Genomic DNA, 18,887 nt, shown 5'->3' with positions numbered 1-18,887 from the left:
ATCCACCTCAATCTGATGACGCCATTTGCATTATTCTCAAGCTAATCGATCAGACGACGGCAGTTGAAGATCAATCCTTAATTTGTCAGCGTTTGCTTGGTCATCCGCGACCTGACGCCGTGATCTATCTGCTGCTCGACCACTGATCCGAGTCACCGACGATTTGCTGCTGCTCAGGGGTTCTCATCATTTGATTTGTCGGCATTTTCTCAGGGGCTCTCTGCTTCGTTCGCTTGCTCATCACCGATAGCTACTTCTGCTGTCGGCCACAACTGCCTGCAAACGTTGATAAGTGGCTACATCCAGACTCTGCTGCCATACTTGTTAAGTTGGGTGTCACTGACCTACTGTCGCCACCGGATCTCCTCCTGGGTAATAGCTCGAGGAGTGTCAACGTTTGTTGATCTCATTTTGTCTGTAGTATGACTTCTACCGACTCCACCGCTTCTGCTGCCATTCAGCCACTGGGGCTTACTCCTCACTCATCTGAGTTGAACTCTTGGCATTACTCCTTCCACGTATGCCTCCTGAGTTTAGATTCACTGGGTTGAATCTTCTTCAATGGCGTCAGCATGTTCAAATTACCTTGAAAGGGAAGCTTATGAAGCACCTTGTAGAAGAGCCACAGTCTTCCACAGCTTCTCATTACGAACACTGGCTCGATGTTGAGGGTGTGGTTCACAGGTGGCTACTTGACAGTATCAGTCCATTATATGCAGCTGAATTCTTATCTCTCAACTCTGCTAAGGAGATATGGGATGCCGCTCAAGAATCTCACTCAAAGCGAGATAATCTGGTGGTTATCTATGAACTTGTGACTCGCTCCACTAATTTGGTCCAGGGACAACGATCTGTTCGGGCGTATCACCTGGAATTGTCGTCTCTTTTGGCTGAGTAGGACCACTACATGCCACCCGACCCTCACTCAGTCGATCGTGGGTATGTTCTTCAACTCCGAGTGTTCAAATTCCTCATGGGACTGAATCCAGAGTACGAGTCTTTGCATGGGCAACTTTTTCACTGCGAGAAGGTTCCTACCTTGAAGGAAGCCCTTGTGGCCGTTCAGATGGAGGAAACTCGTCTTGGCATATTTCACTCTGAACCTGTTTCTGTGATGGCAGTTCAGCAGCTGGGAAACCCACGACCTACATCTGCTCGGGGTGTGTTGCCTCATATGCCCTCTCTTACTATGAAGCCACCTCACATGCACCCCCCGGCATCGAAAGTGGCGACCACAGGACATGGTGCACATAGTGATTCTTCTCTTGTCTACAACTATTGCAAGAAAAGAGGTCATACCAAGGAGACTTGCTACAAGTTACAGAGGAAAAATGGTCATCAAAGCCACTTGGTGACTCATATTTCGTCTCCCGGCTGGCCATCCATGACTACTCCTATGTCTCTTCCTGAGCCACCTCAACCAATTGCTGAAGCCACATCTTCACTAGGGCACCAGCTTCGACGTGATGAAATTGACCAACTCCGACAGCTTCTACAGTCAAAATTGATGGACTCTTCCTCCCTCGTTCATCAAGGTAAACCTTTTTACTCTTCCTCTATGCAATGGATAGTTGACTCAGGTGCCACAGCCCATATGACTCCTATATCCCAATGTTTCCTAATCACACCCCCTCTCCTAGCTCTCATACAGTTAGCACTGCCTCAGGAGACTTCCTTCCCGTGGCCGGTGTGGGGTCTGTCAAAATCTCCCCCCATCTCACTCTCACCCATGTTCTTCATGTTCCACGTCTCACCCTGAGTTTCCTCTCCCTCCATCACCTCGTTCAAGACCTTGGTCAAGATGTATTGTTTACCCCTAAGTCTTGCTTCTATTGTGATAAGATGTCAGGGAAGATAACGACACTTGCTGAGGAACGAGGGGGCCTTTACATCCTACACCGTTCTCTACCCGTCTCTCCTTTCACCCCTGCTCTCGGCGTGGCTCTCTCCTCTTTGGCTAGCTAAACATACTCTTTCTGCGTCGCTTGGGACATCCTTCCTTCTCTACTCTGAAATTAATGTTTCCCCGTTTGTTTCATGGACATCCTGTGGATGGGTTTGTTTGTGAACCATGTCGGCTAGCTAAACATACTCGGACAACATATCCTCTTTCTGATCCCTCTTCTCGTTCATCTTCCCCTTTCTCTCTCATTCACAGTGACATATGGGGACCTGCTCCTGTTCATAGTACGTCGGGCGCCCGATGGTTAATAATCTTCGTCGATGATTTTACCCACGTTACATGGGCCTATCTCCTCAAGCACAAATCAGACCTTTCCCAAACTATAACTTCATTCTATTCCCTTATCCAAAATCAGTTTGCTACCTCCCTCAAACGCTTCCACTCCGATAATGCCCGTGATTATGTCAATTCCACCATCTCTACCTTCTTCACATCTCACAGCATCGTTCATGAAACATCCTGTCCATACACACCCCAACAAAATGGCCGTGCCGAACGCAAGTTTGTCACATCTTTGACACCACACGCTCTCTTCTTCTTCACATGAACATGCCAAAATATCTCTGGGGGAAGCCTCTCTCACTGCAATCCATCTCATCAACCGCCTTCCCTCCCGTGTTCTTTCTCATCTTTCCCCTCTTGATGCTCTCCATCAAGCCTATCCCAAGGTTTCCTTGAAAACTAACTTCATTCCACGTGTCTTTGGTTGCATCTGCTACGTAACTAACCATCACCCTTCTCGAGACAAGCTTGATGCTAAAGCGTTTCGATGTGTCTTTGTGGGTTACTCTTCTTATCAAAATGGCTATAAATGCTATCATCCTTCTACTCACCGCTTCATTGTCAGTAAAGATGTCACATTTGATGAGTCCACTCCATTTTATCCCTCTAAATCATTGTCCACTCCTTCCTCTTCTACTTCAGTTGATGAGTCCCTCGATTTCCTAGTTCCACTTAAATCTCCATCGTTGTCTCCATCCCCTGCTTATCCTTCATCTGTTCCTCCCTCCTTGGCTCCTCCACAAAAATTTGATGGGACCACGTATCATCGCCGCCCACGCCCCACTCTAACTTTCTCCACACCACAAACTATACCACCCACTATTGCCCCCAACCCCCCTTCATCTAATGACGACCTCCCTATTGCCCTCTGGAAGGACCCTCGCTCATGCACTTCCACCTCCTTATACCCTTTGGCAAATTACCTTTCCTCCCATCGCCTCTCCCCGACTGGCCGTGCCCTTCTCACCCGACTTGATTCCATTGTCATACCTAAGACTGTGGCTGAAGCATTGGTTTCCTCTGAATGGCGACGTGCTATGGAAGAGGAGTTGGCTGCCTTGGATAAAAATCAGACATGGGATCTTGTTCCTTTACCCTCGGGGAAGCACTTAGTTGGCTGTCAGTGGGTCTATACTGTCAAGTACTAGTCTGATGGCTCCCTCGAACGGTATAAAGCCCGCCTTGTAGCTAAAGGTTATACTCAACAATTTGGTGTTGACTATCTAGACACTTTTGTCCCAGTTGCAAAAATGAATATTGTTCGTCTTCTTATTGCACTTGCAGCTCATCATGATTGGCCTCTTCAAGAGTATGACGTAAAAAATGCCTTTCTTCATGGTGATCTACATGAAGAGGTTTATATGGCCTTGCCTCCCGAGTTTTGTGGCTCCTTCGGCGCTTCCCTTGGTATGTCGTCTCAAGAAATCTCTCTTTGGCTTAAAGCAGTCTCCTCGTGCTTGGTTTGGTCGCTTTACGCACTCGATGAAATTATTTGGCTACTCCCAGTGCAATGGTGACCATACCCTTTTCTATCGTCATTCCACGTCCGGGGGAGTCACGCTACTTCTTGTGTACTTGGATGATATTATTATTACAGGGAATGATTCGCAGGCGGCGACCAAATTGGCATCTCACCTTGCCAGGGAATTTGACATTAAACATCTTGGCTTACTTCGATACTTCCTCGGAATTGAGGTGGCACATTCTGCGGCTGGTATTTTCCTTTGCCAGCAGAAATATGTCGTTGATCTTCTTCAAAAACTTGGTAAGGAGGACTCACAACCTCTTACTACTCCTGTCGAAGCGAACCATCGATTATCTCTGGCAGAGCATGAGGAGCCTGTCGATCAAGGATGGTACCAAAGATTAGTGGGTAAACTGATATATCTCACTCACACTCGCCCAGACATTGCTTATAGCGTGGGCGTGTTGAGTCAATTTATGCACTCTCCGAAGGTGTGTTATATGCATGCTGTCAACCGTGTACTTCGCTATCTAAAAGGTACTGTTGGCCTTGGTCTTCAGTTCAAACGTAAAGGTGGTCTTCAAATGGACGTCTACACAGATGCTGATTATGCTGGTTCTCACGTTGATCGTCGCTCAACAATGGGCTACTGTACTTTTCTTTGAGGCAATCTTATTACATGGCGCAGTAAGAAGCAATCTGTCGTCTCTCAATCCAGTGCTGAGGCTGAATTTCGTGCCCTGGCACAAGGTCTCTGCGAGGCATTATGGATCACTAATCTTCTTACAGAGCTGAAACTATCGTGTCCTCAACCAACTCAAATGTTCTGTGATAATAAGTCGGGTATCAGCATCGCCCATGATCCAGTGTAACACAACCGCACTAAACTTGTTGAAGTTGATCGACACTTTATAAAAGAGAAGCTGGAGTCAGGACACTTTTGTCTTTCATACGTTCTATCCGCCCATCAACGAGCTGATATTCTCACAAAAGAACTATCTGCCCCACGTTTTCGAGAATTATGCGGCAAACTGGGAATGGATAACATCCACTCACCAGTTTGAGGGGGACTGTTGAATGGCATTGTTTTTATATCCTTTTTTTCTTTCTTTTATATCATTTTTTCTCTCTTTTATATCATTTTTTCTCTTTCTTTGTATCTCCCATATATATGTATCTTCTTGCACGAAACTAAATAGAGAAGTTTTTTTTCCATTTTCATTTTCTCTATCCTCGAAGCTCCTTTCTCCCTCTTTGGAGCTTCTTCAATTCTCATTGAGATGAAATTACGTATTGATATCTTTTTTTGGATTCCTAATATCTGAGATGAATTTATGTACAAAAGCTTAACTTCTTATTTTTGGGACAGGTACGGAAATATTGGGCTGAGAAAGGTGTATCTGGATTTACAGTTTTCAAGTATCAACTGAGGCGATTGGCTGGGCAACCAGCATTGACTTCAAGCCAGGTTTTATCGATTAACTGATTTATATTTTCTTTCTCTTTGCATCACTTTCTTGTTGAAGTGTTAATGCCCTGGTATTCAGCATCAGTGCCACTTGACTGTAGGCAGTAGATTACTGCATCCATTTCATTCAATAATGTTCCAAATATGTAAATATGTTTTCGGGCATGATTTTTGTGTTTTATCTAAAATACAGAGGTGGTATTTTCGAGGGTATAAACACTGTTATTGCAATTGTATGCTTTGTACTTGTAGGACCTTGTGGTGGCCTTTAATACATTTTTCCTGTATGTTAGAGTCCTTATGAAATAACTGATTCCTGAAATCGTAGGGTTATACATACCCCCTTGTACGGTCATTAGACGGACTTTTGATGAATGATTACCCTGTGGTTTCTTGGCACGAGTAGCTGTATCCGGCTTTCGTGAGGGCAAGAACTCCCGATTCGGAGGTTCTTGAGAGTTGGTTCTCCTATCGCTCTCTCTTCTTTTCTCCTACCTCTTCCATCTCTCTTATTCTCCTCTCTATCCCTCGTCCCGTTTCTTGATTTTGTTAGATCTCCATGGGGATCGTAACATAAGTATCAGAGCCAAAGTTCTTGCAACCATTTGCAACAGACTTGGATTCATATGCCAGCATCCGGCGAAGTCTGCAAAATGTAGAGCAGTTGTTGGAATTGAAGCAAATCTAGAGTCAACCTCAACCAATCAAGAAGGAAAAGAAGATTGCAGCAATCGCTGCCGTTTCTGTCGTATCGGCAGTTCCATCCACTGCTGATCCAAGATTCGTCGTCATCAACACGTCATGTACAGAAGCTGCATCAGGCGACGCTCCAAGATTTGCCGCCGCTAACACGTCATCTGCAGAAGCTGCATCAGGCGACGCTCCAAGATTTGCCGCCGTCAACACGTCATCTGCAGAAGCCGCATCAGGCGAAGCTACAATAGCCGCTCCGAGATCTCCTGCCGCAGACACATCCTCTGGAGAAGCTGCATTAGGCGACATTCCAACAGTTGCTCCAAGATTTGCCGCCGCCAATGCATCATTTGCAGGAGTCGCATCAAGCAATGCCAAAACTGCCGTCGCCACTCCAAGAACTGGCGTCACCGACGTTTTCTCTGCCGCTGCCACAACTTCCATAGGCGCTGGTGTTTCTGATGTTTTATCTGCCGCTGCTGCATACGCTGCATCAAGCGCCACTCCCAGAGCTGCCTCTGCAGAAGCTACATCTGCCGTCACTTCAACCACCGTAGCAGTGGTGTCCGCCAATGTCTCCCTGCCTGCTACAATGGCACTAGTGATGGCCTTGGCAAAAAATCCAGCAACTGAGCAAAACACAACGGCTGGACCTGCAACCCTGGTCGTGGAGTCCACCGTGGCCGCCATAGCTAACACCTCCAAAAATGCCATTAGAGACTTTTATTTCTCCGCCTTCAACAAGATGCAACCACGCTGCTACCACTGGTCAGCCTTGTACTGCAGAGGCCAAGGCGCTGCTCATTGCTCCATCCACTCTCATTGATGCCATCACAGTGCCATTGCGCTCGCCCTCTCACCGTCGAAATCAAGTTGCCAAGCTATGGTTGCCAAGTCGCCACCGCCATCATGACAAGCTGCTGTTACCGCCATTGCCACCGACACACCAGTAACAATTACTGTCTGTCGCAAACTAAGGTTCATGAAATCCATCTGCTGGAACGGGCTGCACGATTGACCCATGAGCTAAACTTTGGGCCAAAGCAAAGAAAGACCCTCACTGGGCACTCAAAGTTGGGCCACCTCTTGAGGCCCAACAGGGGAATACCATCCACGACCCAGGGCCACAACTGACCCAACATTTTTCTGTCATGATCCAGCCGAGATGCTATAGCAGTCACTCGCCTTTGCGCCGCACGTCACTCCATCTACTTCTGAAGTCACCATCACACAGCCCTCTTCTTCCACTGTTGCCACCACTGCGATACCTGATGTCATCGACCTTCACTGATGCCATATCCATGTCCTACTCGTCCACCAAGCCGTTCATCTTTGTTGTGGCCGCCACCATGATACACTATGGCACAGCTACTGCACTACCAGGTGGCACTGTCCCTGTGGGAGTCATCACCCCCTACTGCCAGTTGCCAACCAGTTGCCATGGGTCGCCATCTTCATGCCACCAGCCAAAGCAGGCAATGCTTTCTACATCGATAGCATGGCTGCAGTGTCTCCATTGGATGCACCTCCACCGAAAACAAGGCCATCACCACCTCTGTTTTCAAGGCAGCCATCAACCCAACCTAGGATCCAGGTTGACCCATTCCTACGTCAACTGGCAGTCCAATAATGGATCCAGGGGATCCTTTTGAATAGCTTGAGGACAAGCTGTCGCCAATGGGGGAAGTATTGTTACAGTCCCTATGAAATAACTGATTCCTGAAATTGTAGGGTTATACATACCCCCTTGTACGGTCATTAGACAGAATTTTGATGAATGATTACCCTGTGGTTTCTTGGCACGAGTAGCTGTATCCGGCTTTCGTGAGGGCAAGAACTCCCGATTCGGAGGTTCTTGAGAGTTGGTTCTCCTATCGCTCTCTCTTCTTTTCTCCTACCTCTTCCATCTCTCTTATTCTCCTCTCTATCCCTCCTCCCGTTTCTTGATTTTGTTAGATCTCCATGGGGATCGTAACAGAAATGTCACAAATTCACTTTTGAATGGGGAGAGTCTAATCTTGAAAAGCGGATAGTAATTGTAAAATGATGAGAGAGTCACAAACCCCAAGGGCAAAGTAATGACACAAAAGCTATTGTGGTCACGAGAAGTCACCAGTGACTTCAGGTAAATACTTGACTTCAGGTCAGATTGGAATTCATCTCCAAATGAGTTGATGTCTACTACTAAGAGTGTCATAATGGTGGACAAAGGTGTACTAATTGTGACACAGGCCTTGCCCAGGTACAGTGTAATACAATGACTTAAGTCCACAAGGCTTGTTCTACTTAAAGTAACCAGGTCCTAAATCTGCCTCTTCAACCCTTGAGTCCACAAAGGAGTTGTGCTTGAGTCCGTAAGCACTGAAGCATTCTCTAATGAGAAAATTCAGAGGCAGGAGTCTCAGGAAAAAAAATGAAATCCTCAAACTGTCCATCAAGGTCACAATGGGGCCTTATATCAGGTACTAAAGGCAGAAGCCCGTCCATAACAGTACCCATAAAAAGACAACTTAAAACAGTGGGAATAACAATACTTACGAGACAAAACAGAAGATCAGAAACTTGACAAGCCCGATGAGAGATATTCCACAGATTTTGGATCTGTAGAATTTGTCAGAATATATTGTGTGGCTCGAGAAGATTCTAACCAGAGTGTACATAATATTAAAAACTCAGAAAATGCATCACAGGGATATTCTGCATATTCTGGCAGGTGTAGAATCTGTTGGAGGATTTTGTTCATTTCAAGATGACTTTCTGCAAATCTTGGCAGTTTCTAGAGGATTCTCCTCATTGGCCGAAATCTTTAAATGGTCTTCACAAAATGGGCTTCTGAGCGACATAAAATGATTATAAAAATGCCACTTATGAGAGAATTGTCAGAAATATCCATGAGAAGACCACTACAGATGGGACGGGGTTTCTTCAAAGCCACAACATTTGTAAGTGGGTAATAAAATTGAGAAAAAATGTCAGAAATGTTTACCTAGAAAACAGTACAGTGCAGTGCCCACATCCACTGGTCTGCCCACTGGAGATATATCCCTTAAGGAATAGATTTGGGAAGAAGCAACACAATTGGAGAGTCTCTTCAGTTCTTCCTTAGTCTACTCAGGGTTATAGTTAACTAATCAAGGAATATTGGAAATATTATAGATTAAGGTTATTCTTCTTGATCTGAACATTAAGTACACATGTTCTATGAAGTTCTGAAACAAGTCCACCATTGGACCATCACAACTTCGTACCACATGATCCTACCAAACACATGAATGTAGACCGACATTATATTAGTGAGAAATTAGATCTTGGAACTCTCTTTGTCAAAGGAGTAAAACTCCAACATTTCTCTGGCCGCTCAAAAAGCTGGGAGTGGAAAATCTCAACTCCCCAGTTTGAGAGACATGGAAGATATACGACTTGTTTGGGTGTTTTTATGTATTGACCCTGTGACCATCAGATATTAGATTAGCTTCCATCCATGATCCTATAGCCTTTTAAACATGTCAGTGAGGTTGAAAATGATATGATCCGCATCCGCACCTATGAACGTTGCCCTCGGCCCACCCAACTTGACAATGGACTGGCCCAGACCTGCCCAACAGCTAGGCCTTCTTAAAGCTTGGCCAACACAAGAGAAGATAGTGTTTGACTCATCGTAAGTGATTTTTACAATTATGGTCCTCAGCTCCCTTGTTCACGGTTCCTTTCACAGATGGCCATCCCTAAAAGCAAGGACCTCGCCTACCAGCAATTGGCATGCACCATCCGGTCGTTGCATCGGCATTACCCACTCTGTCGATCCTTCCTCTATCTCTCTCTTGTCCTCCTCGTGTCTCTACCTCTCTGAATCTGTTTGTGGTCAAGTACAAGTTGCATTATGTGAGTTCCTGAGCAGGAACAGGCAAATAACCTCAAGGCTTACAAGCCCAAGATGACACGAGAAAGAAGAAACAGAAAACTATATCTTTTTAAACCTAAACCCACGTACCCTTATATAAAGGGTACTAATATGGCCACATCATATTGGACCTTTCATAATGGACCATACAGGACATAGGGAGAAAATAGAAAAAAAATAAAAGTAAACAGCATTGGTTAACTATAGCTAACACATTAACATTCTATGGTGAGTTGAAGATGCAAGAGGTGGTATCAGAAATCATAGGATGAAAGCTCAATACATATTTTGTCCCTAACCCAAGCTTCTCAGTGCAGCTTAGTCGTGCAAGATGGGAAATGAAAAACTGATAGAGAGAACATAAGTTAAAGCATGATATTAAAATAAGAGAAATTCTTCAGATATATGTATATACATATATGGGAAACATGGTGGAAGCACACTATTTCTATTCTATCTCGATCCTACTTAGTACTTGCATTTTTTCCTTATGATATTATTACGTAATTCAGGTGCAGTTCATGAAGGCTCGGCGTAGATTGTCAATTTCTGCATTACCAGGGTAATTTAATCTTCTGTGAAAGCTACTAAGTTCCTATTCTTTAAATGATGTGAAAATTGTGGCATTAAAGCTACTGACCCCTTTATTTTCAGGTTCATCTGTGAAGACATTTCTGGAGGTCAAGAGAATTTACCAATACCTGTCACAAATATGGTGGATGATGCATGTTTTCCACCTGAAGGCAAGTACCGCAATGAATACATGTACTTCATTTATATGACTGAAATTTCAAAATCCTAGAGGTTTTTTAAGCCAAATGAAATCAACTGGGTATTACTATGTGCTATGTGAAATTGTGAAGACATCTATAGAGATCAAATGTTTTTTAGGTATCTGGAAATTTATTTAAATTTTAAGCATTTGAGTGAATTTTTAGTTACTAGAGAGCCTCTTTTATAAATTTTTTGTGTGACGCAAGGATTCTCATCAGTGAAGATTAGAAGTTTGAATTCAGAATGCATCCTGTTACTGTAAAGATTTATTAGTTCAGAAACTTGTGAGTCGCTAGAAATCTGTGCACAAGAGTTCAATATGGAAACTTAAATGCTCTTTAAGGCAATGGGGTTGAGGAACTCAATATTGGCAATAAACTATATTTTCAAATATTTACTTTGTATTGATATGTGACACAGTGTAAAGGACATGCAACTTCTCCAAGGGAGTAGAGAGGAAGAGTGATATGTACCTTGATCTAGGTTTGTATTGGGGATGGGGCATATTGTAGAGGGGTTGATGTTCCCAAGTTTGAGAGCAGAAAGAGAATGAAGAGGAGAGATTAAAGGAGGCAGGGATCGACCAGAGACGAGCCACCTGAAGACGTGGTGAAGGTTGACAATCCTGACGATGGGGATCATTGAAGAATAGAAGAGAAGTCATTGGCAGGGGGAAGGAATGTGATTGAAAATATGATGAGGCTATAGCAGGGTACGGGGATCGCTGTATGGGTGAAGGACAGGACTGAGGCAGAGGATTGAGACTGTGAGCCAAACTGCTGATCCTATCTTGATTCATGACAGCCCTCCTAAAGGAGGGCTGCAAGTATTTATTGAGAACAGAATCAAACTAACTAAAGTAACAAATGGCTAAAATGCCCCTAATACATTAAAATGCCTGAAGATACCCATGGAGTTTTAGGATCGTGTAAACCAGTGGTGACTCAGCAATCCCACTTCAGTTGTATAGGATTGTATAAATCATCAGTCCACTTCAGTGGTGACTTGGCAAGCCCTGCATAGAAAAGGGAATAAACCAGCATTAGGGAGGGCCATGTGTTGGCATAAGTAGCGATTACCGATTGAGTTCCATGAGGGGAAATTTCTTGGAGCAACGCGTCTGTATAAGAGGGGGAGGGAATAGAAAAAAAACAGTCTACCTGTGAAAGTTTGTTGGGAAGGACTTTCTCTGGGGGGGGAGGACGTGGAGGTTAGATATGACTGGTTGGCTTGGGAAGGTCTCAATAAAGATCTTCTATGGTAGGAATCGGCTGTGACAGAAATTCGGAAGATCCAAATTACATGTATTGTGACATTGCACTGGTACATGCTTAGTTCATTACCTTTCATGAAGTTCTTTATTATTCAGTTGGATCATATCAATATGCGAATGGAATACCTTGATCAAGACCTTGCTGGCAGTGAGTTTCTTGTGCAAACGGTCTCAGGGATCCAGAAATATGCATGCTTCAATCTCAGTGTATGGAGTGTGTAGAGGAGAGAGAGGATGGAGGCCAGGTTGTCTCTTGCTTGCCCATGGATTCTGCAACAGTTTGAAAGGTTTACCTATTCACCAGATTCCCTCGCTGCAGCCATCTGGTTCACCAGTAGTACCAAATCATGCTTATGTTACAAAGTGGATAATAGAGGAGATGTGACATAGATTTCCCTGGGTCGGAGAGTTACTGGATAAGTTCATCACCCAGTATAGTAAATGAGCTTCTACTTGTGCCTGATTTGGAGAAGCAATGTCTTCTGCTTCTTTGTTTGTGTTGGCCTCTATAGATCCTGCATGCAAGTCATGCTAGCTGATCGAAGGATTTCTGGAAGTTAATGCTAGCTGGTTGGAGTGTGACATCATGCTTCGAAGGTAACATATCCAGCTTGAAAACTGGACTCACATAGAGATCATTTAAAAAGTTATACTGATTCAATATCTTGATCAAGACTGGCTGCTGGTGAAAGTCTGTTCAAACGAATTATGTTGAATAGTTGGTGCAACTTTTGTGCTCATTCGAGCTCTTTTATAGCATTCATGACAGTCTGCGGGAGGCAAGTATTTCTTTTATCCAATAAACTTTCAAGGGATGCGTCGTATTTTCATTATTAAAAACAAAGGTCCTCTCTCAGATAGTCCTACGTCAAATTTATTGAAATACTGTAGAATAATATCCAACACAAGCAGCTGCAGTGTAAAACTATAGAATTGATCTTGTCTCGCAACATTCTTTACCCAACACAATAGGCTGTTTATTACTCCCTTATCATGATCAATTTATTAAAGTATTCTAGCATGAGCTATTCCTGATTATTCGTAACACTCTTGCAAATTGAAATACTACTTTTAATGCGATAAAAATAAACAGGTCTGATCCTTTATCCACTTCCCCCACTTGTAAAGCCACCCTTGTCATTTTTTTATATACATTTTTTTATTTTGATACATATCTTTTCATTGATAGTTGCACTCCCTACAGGAGATGATAATAAAGTGAAAGATTCAAATTTTGGTTGCAGGTTATTCATATATCAAAAATATGCAATTAGCAGAAGGATTGAGCCTCCCACCTAATGTTGCTGGCTGTCAATGCCAGGGAGATTGCATCAATCCTAGAGCATGTGCTTGCGCAAGGTTAAATGGCTCAGATTTTCCTTACGTGAGGAGGAATGGTGGCAGGTCGGTAATAGTTCTTTATATTATTTATGCTGATATTTATGCACATGTTTATGCTAATGGTTCATGTTAGCTCTTGGTACGTTTTTCTTTGAAGAAATTGGCTATTGATACCTTATGGTGATGCCCTCTGGTAGGCCCTTGTCGAGGTCCATGGGCAGGCCCAAAGAGGGAACCAAAATTAGAACCCATAGTTGTGCATGATCGGACCCAAAAAAGGGCCTTGATCAGGCCCTCAGATTGGGGACCTGGAACTAGCCAGAGGGGGGACTAGAAGGGGTACATATAGTGGGTTCTCCGCCTTGGTCCAAATGAACAAATATTCTAGATTCTCCTTTGACTCTATGATGAGTCATTATAATTGTGGATAGGAAGAGACTCAGAAAGAACTGATCAAGGAATCAGATCAACTGCATGGATGACCAGGGAAGTTTGACCGTGGAAAGTAGTTCTCTCAAAGAAGGTGACCTTGGCAGAGGTAATGTAAAAATGTAATGATGGATTATAGAGATGATATCTTGTCTGATGCCATATATGGGGTTTTATTTTTATATGTGGACAGTCTCCTTTGTTTCAAAGTATCAAAATTTGTTTATGGCGCATGTCAAGGTCGTTTTGGGCGAGTCAAGTCCACATAAAGCTGAAAAGCTAAATAATTCTTAGAATCAGTCCTGGATTCAATTAATTGATTTATAACGGTAACATTTTTTAGATTAATATTTTTCAGTTGGGCTGAATGACTTTTGAAATTCTTTTAGAAACAATAAATTCATGAGGTTGCTACTTCATTTTTTTGGATAATCAGAGCTTGTTTTTTCTTCTCTTCTATTTCATGAATAATATTGTTCTTGCTTTCAGGTTAATTGAAGCTAAGGATGTGGTTTTTGAATGCGGACCGAACTGTGGTTGTCTGCCCAGCTGTCCCAATCGGGTGTCTCAGCAAGGAATGAAGTATCGCCTTGAGGTGCTGTAAAAGGCATAAATTTAAGCGTACATTCTATATGATATACATGAATAACTTTGGGTCTATTGTAATAGGTTTTCAGAACGACAAACAAAGGCTGGGGAGTTAGGTCATGGGACACAATTCCTTCTGGTGCTCCTGTGTGCCAGTATGTTGGGGTACTTAAAAGAACTGAGGATGTGGATGATGTATCTGAAAACAACTTTATATTTGAGATTGATTGTCTCCAAACAATAAATGGTCTGGATGGAAGAGAGGTAATCTTTTGCCATCTTGTAGAAAGTAAAATCTTTGATGAATTTTTAGTGTCTCTGTGTAAATTTACAATACTTAAAACTCAAGTTTGTCCAGCGTCTGATTGTAATGATAATTTTTTGCAGAAACGGCCAGGAGATGTCTCATTTGTGCAGGACATGATCGAGAAGAAGCTTGAAAATCCTGAATATTGTATTGACGCTGGGTCTATGGGTAATGTTGCCAGGTTCATTAACCACAGCTGTGAGCCGAATCTCTTTGTACAGTGCATCCTCAACTGTCATCATGACATTCACCTTGCCACGATCATGCTTTTTGCGGCTGATACCATCCCTCCATTACAGGTTGGTTCTCTCTCTCTCTCTCTTATTATCAGAAATAAACAGCAAGAGATGGATCAGGGAAATTACTAATATTAAGTTTCATGGCACTCGGACTATTTCCTCTGTTTCAAATCTGGAAAACTACTGATTATTAGCTTCTGATTCGAACCTTGATCTAGGCTCGCATCAGGAGTGGAGGATGAGACGAGATAGAATTTCCCGAGGTAGAGAGAAGAAACGGGAAGGGTAGGAGGAGGCCGAGCAGGGGAGGTAGGGATCGGCCGGGAACGAGCCGCCTGAAGACGCGGTGAGGCAGAGACGATTGCAAGGACGGGGATCGTAGAGAGAGAGACGGAGAGTGGATATAGAGGAGACGAGAGGGGAGGGAAAACACCAAAGATCACTTAAGAACCAAACTTCCAGTCTGCCCTCCCTCTAGGCTGTGCTATTTAAAGAAACATAAAGCCAAACATGACGAGAATGCCCCCGACGTGGCCCGGGGAACCCTATCAGCTTCATGGGTCATAAGCTATTCTGTCATGTGGACACAATCAACATGACCAAGGATTAGTCTAATTGCCAGGGAAAACTCTCTCTGTCTCTCCCTTTAATTCTCTCTCTCCTCCCCTCTTTATCTCTCTCTCTCTCTATCTCTCCCTGTAATTATCTCTCTCTTTCCCTCTTTATTCCTTTCTCTTTCTTTCTTTCTCTCTCTCTCCCACGTTATCTCTCTCTCTCTCTCTATCTCACCCTTTAATTATCTCTCTCCTTCCCTCTTTATCTCTCTCTCTCTCCTATCTCTCCCTGTAGTTATCTCTCTCTTTCCCTCTTTATTCCTTTCTCTTTCTTCCTTTCTTTCTCTCTCTCTCTCCCACATTATCTCTCTCTCTCTCTCTCTCCCTATCTCTCCCTGTAGTTATCTCTCTTTTTCCCTCTTTATTCCTTTCTCTTTCTTTCTTTCTTTCTCTCTCTCTCCCACATCATCTATCTCTCTCTCTCTCTCCCTATCTCTCCCTGTAGTTATCTCTCTTTTTCCCTCTTTATTCCTTTCTCTTTCTTTCTTTCTTTCTCTCTCTCTCCCACATTATCTCTCTCTCTCTCTATCTCCCTCTTTAATTATCTCTTTTATGTTTTTTTTGAATTCAAAATTACTTTGAACTGCTGATGATTTTCTTCTTTCTTGCAGGAGCTGACCTATGACTATGGCTATGCACTCAACAGTGTTGTGGGGTCTGATGGGGAGATTAAGCAGATGACATGCTCCTGCGGGGCGGGCAATTGCAGGGGCCGCCTGTTCTGACTTACTAGTATGCCAGCTTTCTAGGAAGCCATTGGTTAAGATTATCTGCCCCCCTCAACCGTATTATGATTTTTCTTCCAATTTTATGGGTTGACCTAACTATTATTCAAAATTTTTGAAATTTGTGTCAGCAATCAACGATTGTTTCTCTAATTACATGAGCGGTGAGCTTAAGTTCTTTTCCAATTTTTTTATCAGGAAAGTTATTCTTAAAGTTGTATCTTCAAGGAAGCAAAGAAAAGGGCTGGTTGGCAGATGGCTTCACTCCATTCTGCACAAAAGAAGATGACTTCCACCCCAAAGTCTTACTGATATTAAGGTTTAGGGAAATGGATTGTCCCCGCACATGATGCTAGGGATTGACGTGCATCAACATCAGGCCAAATCTCAATGTTAACCGATGCTATTACCATTAAATTAACAGCTAATGTAAAATGTTGAAAATGTGCAATATCCGGTAGCAAGAGAATTTACATGATGCTAGGGATTGACGTGCATCAACATCAGGCCAAATCTCAATGTTAACCAATGCTATTACCATTAAATTAACAGCTAATGTAAAATGTTGAAAATGTGCAATATCCGGTAGCAAGAGAATTTACTTGGTCGCCTTCAGACAATATCTACTTGTTTTCTTGTCTTTCAACGGAATTGCTATTCTCATTCAGCTTTACTGACTTGGGACTTCCTCCTTCACAAGTCAGTTCTTGGCCTTCAATTGACCCTACATCAACTTCCTCTTCATTAGGAGCTTCTGCAAATGGTGGCACAGACAAACATAGATTCACCCTCTGCTTCAGTCTGGATTCTCTATTCAGGTATACTGATAGATGTTGCAAAAAATGTTTTGACTCATTAAACTTAACATCAAGCGGGACAAATATTTACTTGGACGGAGGATGTTAACAAATACACACTTATAGCCTTTGGACTAAGTTTGTTAGAGGGATTATGGATGTGAACATCCAAAGGGGGAAACAGTGCATCCAAAGATTCTAGGTTTCAACCCTGTTCTCATTCTGACAGAAGGAAAGAACTGGGTCATAAGGTCTAGGTGGGCTCTTATAGTTTAAGCCTTTTGACAGCAGTCGATCGATAGGGTGCTCACCTGTTTGCAAGGCTTCTCCCTAGAGGAACTTGCGTACATCCTGGTGAATAAGGCTCAGGTCATCACAACAAAATGCATGATCTTTCTTTGCACCACACCATTATGCTGTGGTATATTGAGACATGACGACTCATGGATAATTCCTTGAATTTGAAAGTACGACCTTGGTGACTCATTGAAGTAGTGTCTATCACTATCAGTTCTGAACTTCTTCTTCTTTACACCATACTGCACCTGCACCTGTATAATAAAGTGTTTGATGATATCAGTTCATTGACGTGTGTTTTAGGATTATCCATGTCAATCGAGCACAGTCGTCAACAATTATGAGATGCCACCAAGCCCCATGCAATCATGGGTTGGAAAATGGTGCTCATGCATCTCTGTGCATCAGTTTAAAAGGATTATGACTTCTATTATTCTTCCTTTCTAAATGAGAATCTTCTATGGTTGGGAAACTGACAAGTGTCAAAAGCAAGCCTGGACAAGTCTACATTATAAGAAAAATAGGGAACATTTGCCCTGAAAGTTCAAAATATGTATGTCCCAAAAAAAGTGAAACATATTAACTTGTTCTAACTATAGGTAGATTGTCTTCTTCCATAGGATGTCCTCCATTAACCATCTGCACAACAGCTGCACTGTCTTCCATGCAAAGCAAGTTGTTCTTCTCTTTAATTTGTCCAGTCCTTTGGTTGAGCTTCTTGTCATATACAAAACAACCAGTAGAATCAAGAGTTCAAAAAATCTTTAACCAATCTCTACCGGGAAATTAACTGTACTTTAAGCATAGGAACATGCAAGGCATGTTTTAAAGTCCTAAATTTTCATTTGACAGTTACAATACCTCCACTTGGTAGTATTCCTCCACTGCAGTTAGCACATAACTGTTCTCCACATAGGTAAAATCCTCAGCAAATTTGTGAAGAAGGGTGACATGTGTTACATTGTCCCAGAATCAATAATCCAGCTTGTAGTATGATACAAATTACAGACGCCAAAGGAAATATAATACTCAAGAATGCATGTCAGTAATGTATTTGCCATTTAAGATGAGACTCCAAGTTCTTGAGCTCATCTTTGAGTGCATAGATATCATATGACGTCGGATGAGAGACATCATCTTCCTATTACCCGAAGTCCCTCTGTAATTGTGATTTGAGCCTTCACCGCATGAGCTTGAGACTAACTGGGCGGACTGCCATGGAGATCCCAACAGGTCTCTCTCTTGTGCCCTTTACTCTTTCAATGTGTGCAATAATGGGCTCCCTATCTTGCCACACATGCTTCTCCTTTTTATTTCTGGACATTTACTTCATGTATTTTTTTGGAAGGAGGCTTAGTAGTACCACTAATGGTACTATCAATGGTCATGACTGTGAGTCTAGAACCAATCTCACCAGCAGAAATATTAGATGGATGATGTATGTGATATTCTTATACAATGACAAGCTGTATAGCATGCTCCAGGCTTAGAATTTTCTCCCTATTGAAAATCTCGTGTAGAAAATGTATGTATTAACTCCCATAAGGACCTCATGGAATCAATCTTTCATAGCTTGAAGCTCACCCACATAGTTTTGTGTACCTTATCCTAGATCTGTTATGCAGTGTGAAGCGTCAGGTACTTAGGAATTAGGTTCCCTTCCACTATGCATAGTGTGGGTTAGTTGGCTTAATCTCTTCACTCAAATGATCTGTCAGTTTCTGTCCTTCC

At 42.9% G+C, this 18,887-nt stretch overlaps 1 protein-coding gene across 3 annotated transcripts in view; it reads left to right on the top strand.

The window, feature by feature from the left end:
• Positions 1 to 16,200, top strand: part of SUVH4 (histone-lysine N-methyltransferase, H3 lysine-9 specific SUVH4-like protein) — a 91,068-nt gene extending 74,868 nt beyond the window's left edge. For all 3 annotated transcript variants that reach the window (XM_078576733.1, XM_078576734.1, XM_078576732.1), the window contains 8 exons: positions 5,080 to 5,178; positions 10,285 to 10,334; positions 10,427 to 10,515; positions 13,064 to 13,223; positions 14,079 to 14,184; positions 14,259 to 14,441; positions 14,565 to 14,783; positions 15,949 to 16,200. In XM_078576733.1, coding sequence (XP_078432859.1) covers positions 5,080 to 5,178; positions 10,285 to 10,334; positions 10,427 to 10,515; positions 13,064 to 13,223; positions 14,079 to 14,184; positions 14,259 to 14,441; positions 14,565 to 14,783; positions 15,949 to 16,062 — 1,020 coding nt within the window. In that variant the 3' untranslated portion in view covers positions 16,063 to 16,200. The remainder of the gene's footprint in view (positions 1 to 5,079; positions 5,179 to 10,284; positions 10,335 to 10,426; positions 10,516 to 13,063; positions 13,224 to 14,078; positions 14,185 to 14,258; positions 14,442 to 14,564; positions 14,784 to 15,948) is intronic.
• Positions 16,201 to 18,887: the final 2,687 nt, after the last annotated feature.

This window comes from Wolffia australiana, chromosome 6 (assembly GCF_029677425.1).
Source record: "Wolffia australiana isolate 7733 chromosome 6, ASM2967742v1".
In the NCBI taxonomy this organism is placed as follows: domain Eukaryota; kingdom Viridiplantae; phylum Streptophyta; class Magnoliopsida; order Alismatales; family Araceae; genus Wolffia; species Wolffia australiana.
This window is presented reverse-complemented; position numbering and strand designations above follow the sequence as displayed.